The sequence below is a fragment of the Pollachius pollachius genome, assembly GCF_949987615.1.
Source record: "Pollachius pollachius genome assembly, chromosome: 16".
NCBI lineage: Eukaryota > Metazoa > Chordata > Actinopteri > Gadiformes > Gadidae > Pollachius > Pollachius pollachius.
In genome coordinates this window covers 8,363,639-8,373,856 of record NC_136949.1, presented here as the reverse complement: position 1 = coordinate 8,373,856, position 10,218 = coordinate 8,363,639, and the positions used below count along the sequence as shown (strand labels likewise).

Here is a 10,218-nt window from a genome sequence, read left to right as displayed (position 1 = left end):
AAGTTTCTATAAACTTCTGTCCCCGTGGTGTTGTATAACCAAAGCCTGCGTGCACGAAGCATCGCTCCATATTGCCCCCACATCCGGTTCCAAGTGACCAGAACAACTACCTTACTTTTCAAAGAAGAAGTTGGTGTCAATGATGTCTCCCCCCCCCCCCCCCCCCCCCCCCCCCCCCCCCCCCCCCCGCAGTTCAATGGCTGTCACCGCTGTTGCTTGTGTCGCTATAGTCACATATTTCTCCCCACTGAGTCACTACGGCCGCCCTACGGAGATCTACCTACATGGGGCCTATTTTTACCAGCAAAACTGCCTCCCATCCATCATCCCCAATTCCACCGCCCCCCGCCCCCCATCACCTCAGCAGCCTGTGGAAGTACTCCTCTCTCCTCACATTCCCATCTGAATGGTAAAGCCGGCTCTGTGATTTACACTGACATGTTACTTTCAGTTCTGGCATAGACCTAGAATATCTCCAATATCTCCATATCTCCTTCGTCTCACTGATCTACACTCACATATACACTCACTAATGACATCAACCCAGAGCCAGCTGCTTCGTCTTACTGATCTCACCTCAGAGAGGAACACACAACGCGGTCATAGTTTAGTCATGTGGGTTATTCTCAAAATTAGCAAGCTTTTCATTTGTTAAAAGTTAAGTTACTGTATATATATTAACTTTCCAATAGATTTGGAATTTGGCTTAAATAAACAATTAACTATGTAGCTAGCCCTATTTTGGTGAGCGCTGCAAGCAGCGATCAGCTATTATTATTCTTTACCTTTGCTTTTTTTTTTTGTCAATCAGATCACTCAAACTAAATATATATTTTTCAATTTTCAAATTGCTTGAATATTCAAGTTGACAGTTATTCCCTGGGAATATTTGCCCTGGGCCATCATATCAACGTTTGTTCTGTGCCATCATATAAATGGTTGTTTGCCCAGTCAATTCTGATCGATTTTCACTGGTGAAGTCAACTCCCATGATCCCATATTTAATCAGGCTTCAACAAACTACGTCTTTTACTATTGATTTGATTGAGAGACCCCTTGCGGCAGATATAACATGAACCTTTAAATCCGTAATGCTGAAAAGTATAATGTGTGCCTATAACATAGTTATTTAATAATCAAATGGCTGGGTGAAAGGCTGAAAATAAACGAAATTGTTTTGCTGTAAACAATACAGCCAAATCAGGCCTCTCTCGATGTTGCTCTCTACACACACTAGTGAAAAAGCGGTCATTTGGCACATGCAGGTTTTTAATAGTATAGGGGTAAAGGCACATACATCAGTGATTGTTACAAGAAACCATGTCGCTTTAACTATCTCATTTGTTTATTAGCTTGAGTATTTCAGTTGACTGCATTGTAAGAATCTAAATAATTACATTTTGACTTAAAAGGTGCAGCCTGTATGATAAAGTGACATCTATTGGTGAGAATGCAGATGGCACCAAACTGAATATCCTTTGGTGGCCTGTACTGGCCTGTGAGGTGGCACTAAGTACATAAAAATTACGTCAACTATAGGTTATTGTTTACAAGGTAGATAGAGATTATGATAAAAAATGTAAAATGTTTCCTCTCTAGAGCCATTTGTCCGTTCTGGGCTACTGTAGAAACATGGTGGTTTAATGTGGTGATGTAACATGGCGGGCCCCTGGAAGAAGAGCCACTCCCTTTGTAGATTTAAAGGGCGCATTATAAGTGTCATTTTCATGAGTTTACACACTAATGAATAACAAAGATGCCACTCAATTCCACACACGGCATACAATAACGGCAATCAAGGAACTCCTCCCATCTCAGTGTTCCAACAGAATTTCCAGAAGTTACTGTCATTGTGTTTTAATAAAGTTTTTCCCCCATTAATTCTTAAACAAAAAAAAATAAATGAAATGTCCGGTGGAAAGACGTTTCATGTATTTACATATAATCTTTCCCAGGCAGCGAATTTAAAATCTAGACAGATATAGACACAAAACAACAATGTTTAAAATCAGTGCATTCATATCCAAATCAACACCTTCTCATTCTGGTAGACCACCTTCAATTCAGGGAACACAACGTTATAACAAACTGTGATTGTGCTACAAAAAAGAAATGTGGGAGTTCAACCAGGATTATTGTTAGATAAAACATCAGATGTAAAATAAAGATTCCCCACTTTGGATACATAAATAAAATTGTTCCAGATTTTTTACAAAAGAAAATAATCAACCCCACTCCAACCTTAAGCTCTTCTTAGCCTCGGCCAACGAGAAAGAAGGGGGCGGGCCCTCCTCATCTAACTCCTCCCACAATGAGGACAGCTCAAACAGCAATTGTGAAGGAGCAGAGGAAGAAGAGGAAGGAGCAGAAGAAGAAGAAGAAGAAGAAAGCCTTCAATTTCGCAGAGAGCCCCAAATGATGAGTCCGATAACGACCGCCACAACGGCCAACACAATCACCAGGATGCAAATCTTCTTCCGGGAGCTCCGCTAGAAAAGGATAACAAAACCGCTGGGTAAAATTGACCATTGTGTTAACTCTCTCCCAATCTAAATAAAGCATCAGATTTTTTTTATTATAAATCGACTCCCACTTAAAAAAAAAAGGTGTCTATTTTGGTAAATTATTCTATAAGGCGGTTTACCTATAGTAATAATACAAATAATAATACATTGTGTTAATATAGCTTTGACTGCATTTCAGAGCAGTAAAACAATGAAAACATATATCTGTACTCTGCAATTGCTAGGAATGAATGTTTAAGTTCCCTGAAACTACTTTTTCCTAAACCCAAGTAAACAGCCTCTGTTCTGGGTCCTCCGGGAAGGTCTTATATAGCTGTAATTTGGTACTTTATTGAATGACTTACCTGATATTCTGCAGCGCGGGCCAACTGTTGGGTAGCACTCTGGACACTGAGATCAGCCGTCTCCACATTGGCCTCTATGCTGTCTGCAACACACACACACACACACACACACACACACACACACACACAGTTATATAGGCTAGTCTGAAAAAGTACATGCATGCATAATTACACACAAAAAAAAATGTTAACAAAACAAATGAGATAAATAACAATATATTGGGAACATATTGGTGAGAAAAATCAATAAAAGCTAAGACAACAAATTATTATTTATTCTCAATAAAGTTACGTATAAGTATATGTTAATTGTTTTCTTATATTCCAACCTATTAAACATCAGAATACAAAACAGAATACCTTATTGCATACGCATAATAATATAGTCGGAAATGTATTCGTTTAGCATTTCTGAAACTCGCATATCATATTAAATGATTTCAAAACACAAATGTATTAGCTTTTGTCTAAACATTCTGCAGTCTCCAAAAAAAGTAATGACCAGATACATTATGTATCCCCCGACTTAACTAACTGGCGGCCCCTGATGGCTGGTTAGTTCATAGCATGCACACATTATGACATGGTATATGTATACAGATAATCCACAGGAGGTACAAAGTTCTGTAGTGCACTCACCTATCATATCTCCTTGTTCATGGACCATCAGCCCCAGATCTTTGAAGATGTCGTTGATATCCACAATGTCAGACTGGGATGAAAAATATCAATAAATAACACATTATTTATACTTTACAGTGTATTGGTCATTCATAGATTTGACACCCATAAGGTCAAACTGATGGATACAATGCAAATACAAACTTGAAATGAGAAGCATAACATTAATACATTTCTTTTAGTGGATTGAGGAATGTTTGGAACCTGAGTATGTTTATGTGTCTGTACTGTCTGTGTTGTTTCAAAACGGTATGTCAAGATGGATGCCTCACCTACTGAATATACCTAGGGGTACAAATAATTTAACCTGAACCTAACCCTGGGGTTTCAAGGTAAGTGTTCTGGATTATGGTACAATGATCCATAGCCTCTAGCAGATGCTGTCTGGCTTCTGTACCTCCAGCGCCCTGATGGCAGTCTCTCGCTCCTGGATCAACCTCAGGTCATCTTCAGTGATGGCCTCTTCCTGAGACTGGGTTTGGAAGTCACTGGGATTAAAAAGAGAAAAATACATTAAGAAATTAACCAAAAATGAGAACTCAAAGTAAGCAGAGACTGAGGGAGCACAACAATTATAGTTTATTTGAAATAGTACTAACCAACAGGAAACCTAAGTTGTATTAAAGGAATGCTAGTAAAGAACCAGTTATTGTGAACTGACCTCTGCTGAAGAGGTCCAACTCCATAGCTGTCCTCCTGTGGTTCTACCTTTGTGGGATTGGACCGTGGAAAGGTTGTAATGGGAATAATAATCCGTCATTAGTGGACAACAGCGTCCCACAAGGGACGAAACAAACAACAACACATTAGTCAAGGATGCAGTCATTCCATTAAATAGTTAGATAAACAAATGAGATGTTCAGAGATATTGAGTTGCAACGTTTGAAAATGCAAAGCTATTTGTATCAGTGGAGAACAAAAATCCCAGGGACAAATTTTCTTACAGTTCCATTAAGTCGATAACATATCTTGGGAAAACAAAATGTCTGTATCACGCAGGGAGCTACTGTTCACACAAGTCCCCGTTACCACACTCAGGACGGCAGGCCGACCTAGCTAGAAGACCATGCTTGAAGGTCACCAACATTGCGGTTGTTTAATAAGAGTCTGTGTTGCCGTAGTTACGAGCCCTCTGGTCACAAGAGCATGACATGTGACTTTGGACCGCAGGTCAGAGTTGAACCTGCGGCCCAATGCCACATCGGGCCTTCCCTGTCTTAACCTGTCTTCCCTGGCCGTAAAAAGGCACAAAAGCCCATAAAAACTAAAAATTTATACAAAAAAAGAATCAAAAAAACACTAAAACTTGATAGTTGATTAAAATAAATAAATAAACTGAACAGTTAGTCCTAGCGGTAGACAGGGGCATGCTGGTTACTCACTGAAACCCTGGAGCTAGCTCGGACCCTCTCCACAAACTCCCTCTCTTTGTCCGCCGCTTCTCTCTGGGTGTTCTGGAAGTGGTTGAGTGCGCTGGAGAAATCGTTCAACAGACGTTCTTTCTGGAGTTTCCTTTGTCGCTACGGTTAAGAATAAAAAGATAAACATTGAAGTTCGAATGTGGAGTTGTGGACAAAGCTGTTGCAGCTGGCATATATCAACAGCAATAAGGTTACTAAATAGTTTTAGTTATAGGGGAACAGCTTTTTCGATTGCCATTTATCATACAATGTATATCCACAGGCAACTATCTGTTTAAAAGCTAGCTATTTCACCCTGAAACAGGGGGACTTAATCAACCAAGGAATCCTAAAGTGAGCCTAGACTCAGACTGAATACATTTGAAAACACTGAAGTGTATTTTTTAAAAAGGGCAATACGATCTCAGTCTACTAATCGTATAAAATTGTTGCCTTTCAAATTCAGATCACAGGAATCGGGTTTAATCCTTAACTGGACATTTAATGCTAGCATCATTAGGGACATTAAATGGCAGGTTTTTAAATGAAACATGATATTTGAGGAGAACCAGTTTAACTACCTGATCCGTGCCGGCAGGAAGTGCGCTGAATGCTTTCATCAATCGATCCGTCTCTTTGGCCAACTGGTTGCCATCCTTCCGTTTCTGTTGCCTGGTGGACCATCAAATTATGAACATAGCATTTAAGGTGTAACATGAGTTAATATCTGTAAAATAACAACGAAACAAATTGGCCTCTAATGACAAACAAGCGTGTGCGGACACACATACAGTGGGGCGAAAAAGTATTTAGTCAGCCACCAATTGTGCAAGTTCTCCCACTTAAAAAGATGAGAGAGGCCTGTAATTTTCATCATAGGTATACCTCAGCTATGTGAGACAAAATGAAAAAAAAAAATCTAGAAAATCACATTGTCTGATTTTTAAAGAATTTATTTGCAAATTATGGTGGAAAATAAGAATTTGGTCAATAACAAAAGGTCATCTCAATACTTTGTTACATGCCCTTTGTTTGCAATGACAGAGGTCAAACGTTTTCTGTAAGTCTTTACAAGGTTTTCACACACTGCTGCTGGTATTTTGGCCCATTCCTCCATGCAGATCTCTTCTAGAGCAGTGATGTTTTTGGGCCTTCGCTGGGCAACACAGACTTTCAACTCCCTCCAAAGATTTTCTATGGGGTTGAGATCTGGAGACTGGCTAGGCCACTCCAGGACCTTGAAATGCTTCTTACGAAGCCACTCCTTCGTTGCCCGGGCGGTGTGTTTGGGGTCATTGTCATGCTGAAAGACCCAGCCACGTTTCATCTTCAGTGCCCTTGCGGATGGAAGGAGGTTTTCACTCAAAATCTCACGATACATGGCCCCATTCATTCTTTCCGTCACACGGATCAGACGTCCTGGTCCCTTGGCAGAAAAACAGCCCCAAAGCATGATGTTTCCACCCCCATGCTTCACTGTAGGTATGGTGTTCTTTGGATGCAACTCAGCATTCTTTCTCCTCCAAACACAACGAGTTGAGTTTTTACCAAAAAGTTATATTTTGGTTTCATCTGACCATATGACATTCTCCAAATCCTGTTCTGGATCATCCAAATGCTCTCTAGCAAACTTCAAACGGGCCCGGACATGCACTGGCTTTAGCAGGGGGACACGTCTGGCACTGCAGGATTTGAGTCCCTGGCGGCGTAGTGTGTTAGCGATGGTAGCCTTTGTTACTTTGGTCCCAGCTCTCTGGAGGTCATTCACTAGGTCCCCCTGTGTGGTTCTGGGATTTTTGTTCACCGTTCTTGTGATAATTTTGACCCCACAGGGTGAGATCTTGCGTGGAGCCCCAGATCGAGGGAGATTATCAGTGGTCTTGTATGTATTCCATTTCCTAATAATTGCTCCCACAGTTGATTTCTTCACACCAAGCTGCTTACCTATTGCAGATTCAGACTTCCCAGCCTGGTGCAGGTCTACAATTGTGCTTCTGGTGTCCTTTGACAGCTCTTTGGTCTTGGCCATAGTGGAGTTTGGAGTGTGACTGTTTGAGGTTGTGGACAGGTGTCTTTTATACTGATAAGGAGTTCAAACAGGTGCCATTAATACAGGTAACAAGTGGAGGACAGAGGAGCCTCTTAAAGAAGAAGTTACAGGTCTGTGACAGCCAGAAATCTTGCTGGTTTGTAGGTGACCAAATACTTATTTTCCACCATAATTTGCAAATAAATTCTTATTAAAGTCTCTCATAGCTGAGGTTTACCTATGATGAAAATTACAGGCCTCTCTCGTCTTTTTAAGTGGGAGAACTTGCACAATTGGTGGCTGACTAAATACTTTTTTGCCCCACTGTACATACACACACACGCACACACACACACACACACACACACACACACACACACACACACACACACACACACACACACACACACACACACACACACACACACACACACACACACACACACCACACACACACACAGTGAAACCACATCCAGATGCATGCATGTCATTTCTTCAATGGGAAAAAAATTCAATGTAAATACAGAATATTAGGATGAAATAAAATGCAATACAGAATGGGGAAGTGAACAGCATCGAAACATACTCAGGCCAAAAAATGCTATTTTTGCTTCAACCCAACACACACCTGCTGAATTGGTTGAGTGTGTGTGTGTGTGTGTGTGTGTGTGTGTGTGTGTGTGTGTGTGTGTGTGTGTGTGTGTGTGTGTGTGTGTGTGTGTTTGTGTGTGTGTATACATATATATATAAATCTGTGCATGCTTTGTTGACTGCTTTGTTATTTTTTTGAGGGGGGGGATTTACGTTGCAATCTTACGATTACAATTAGGGCATTTGGCAGACGCGACTTACATCGGTTCATACACACATTGACACACAGGCGACAGCCAGCACCTCAGGAGCAGGGTTAGGGTTAAGTGTCTTGCTCAGGGACACATCAGCGCTCAGCTAGGAGGAGCTGGGGATCGAACTAGCAACCTTTCGGTTACAAGACAACTGCTCTACCTCCTGAGACGACCCCCTCAATCTTGAACAAAACGATGCACTCACAGTATCTGCTGTAGCCTGCTGTTGTCCTGCTCTGTCCCCAGCTGAGACACCACCCTCTGCAGCTCTGAGGCTGTGATCACAGACAATGAGTTTCATTTTAATATTGACACAATGCATTAACTCTTGCAGTTACAAAACAGGTGTTGTTTGTATTTGTGTGTGGGTTAGAGAAGGCCATTACTCAGTAGGGTGATCTTATGGATGTTAGTGCCGATGCTCTGAGCAAGAGCACTGGGCTCCGAGGGGATCCCAGGGCGATAGGCCATGGTGGAGATCTGTAGGACAACACACACAATACCTTGTCACTCTGTCGATACAGTCAACTGTCAAGGAAGTCAAATGGACACAATGTCCTGTTCAGTACATTTGGCAGTACATATGGTGGGTTGCTGTAAATAAATAAAATATGTGGACCCACTGTTTTAATAGATTAAGTAGATATCTATACACGAAATATTAACAGAAAACTAAAAAACAGACCAATCGATCAATTAAATCTACTTGACAGGTGAAGCGTCAAGCGAAGGTGAAGCGTGCTCTGAGTCAAGAAGACGTAGCAGAGGATATAGCAGCCAGAGCAAGTCACATATTCAGACAGGTGTACACAGATAAAGTTATGACTCCTCACAGTGATTCGGTCGGACTAGAAAGGCAAGCCTCAATTGTGAATGCAATCACATTACACCCCCCCCCCCCCCCTCCCCCGCCATGACACGATAGCCGATGGGACAGCTAGGCGGAATAATGCGGAAATCACATTCAAAACTCAGGATTCATCTGCGATCAGGCGATTTATATATTGAGATCAATTTAATATGTTATTTTGGTTTCATTGCTAGAGAAACGACAGCACGCCCATACGCAAACAGGCCTACTGTCAGCATACACTACTGGAAACTTTCGCGATCGTGTAGAAAACTCGCAGAATCTTTCTTCACTCGTACACAACAAGCTACCAAAAAAAAGGCTCAGTTGATTCCTGACGTAAATCTGTAGTTAATGTCACGAACACATCTATCGATCCAGTGGAAATGCAGTGTTTGAGTGGAGAAGATTGCGTTTGCTTTACCTGTCTTCAGGACTTCCAGCAGCGACACATTTCCTGTATTCGCTACTCCAGGTCACATGATGTATGGCGATGAAAAATATTAGCATTTTTTGTGCAAAAAAATCATAAAAAAGAACTAGTTCGTTATATAATAACTTGAATACAGAGGCAAACCATTTCACTTTAAATGTAATATCGTGAAAAAATTAAGTATATTAAAAAAGGCACGATTTGTCTTTCTATACGTATTTGTATATGTTTATTTCAGTGGATGTATTTGAAATGTTTGAAACTACAAAACACTTAAATACTTTCAATACAAACAAACAGTAGAATTTATGTGCAAATGTACACATTTTATCAAATGCAAAATGGAATACCTTCTTTCAAATAAATGTGTATGTATGTATGCATGTATGTATGTATGCATGTATGTATGTATGTATGTATGTATGTATGTATGTATGTATGCATGCATGTATGTTTGTATGTATGTATGTATGTATGTATGTATGTATGTATGTATGTATGTATGTATGTATGTATGTATGTGTGTATGCATGCATGTATGTTTGTATGTATGTACACATGATACATGTGTGTATGTTGAATATATATATTTATGTTTTTATATATGAACAACATAGGCCTATATTAATAATGTATTGATTTAATGAATATAAATGGCATTCAAGAAGAGATAGTATCACTGAAACAATGTCACAGAAGGTATAAGGACAAACAATAAACTGAACTGTGGACTATTGACTGGAAAGTTAAACCAAGTATGGACACTATGCTCACCATGCATATATACAAGTAACGTGTTCATGTTTACAGCAAAGGTTAGACTGCTATCAGTGAAAATCATCCAGTACATTGCAAGTAGCCAGTGAGATGTTGACATCAGCAAAATTTGCCAATGGTCTTCATGTATTTAGTTTGTGGGTTTGTGGGGTTCACTGTCCCTGACCAGCTTTGTTTGTCAGTCGAAAGAACAGCGGTGCGGAGTTCATCCAACTTTCATAGCGGTATTTCAAGGCCTTTTGGTTACATAACCTTAACCCTTTGCCCTATTCTCTGTTCGATAATAATAGCTATCAGTCGATTCTGTCGATCGTGATGTTTTCTGGGAGGCACC

The 10,218-nt window shown here is 40.4% G+C and overlaps 1 protein-coding gene across 1 annotated transcript; it reads right to left on the bottom strand.

Moving 5' to 3' along the window:
* Positions 1-1,260: 1,260 nt before the first annotated feature.
* On the bottom strand, positions 1,261-9,142 carry stx7l (syntaxin 7-like). The gene is made up of 10 exons (XM_079754049.1): positions 9,099-9,142; positions 8,211-8,304; positions 8,030-8,099; positions 5,532-5,622; positions 4,933-5,070; positions 4,212-4,258; positions 3,948-4,038; positions 3,509-3,581; positions 2,870-2,952; positions 1,261-2,489 (listed from the first exon to the last, which is right to left on the bottom strand). The coding sequence occupies exons 2-10, from the start codon at positions 8,293-8,295 to the stop codon at positions 2,394-2,396; spliced, it is 774 nt and encodes a 257-aa protein (XP_079610175.1). The 5' UTR covers positions 8,296-8,304; positions 9,099-9,142; the 3' UTR covers positions 1,261-2,393.
* Between the last annotated feature and the right edge of the window lie 1,076 nt (positions 9,143-10,218).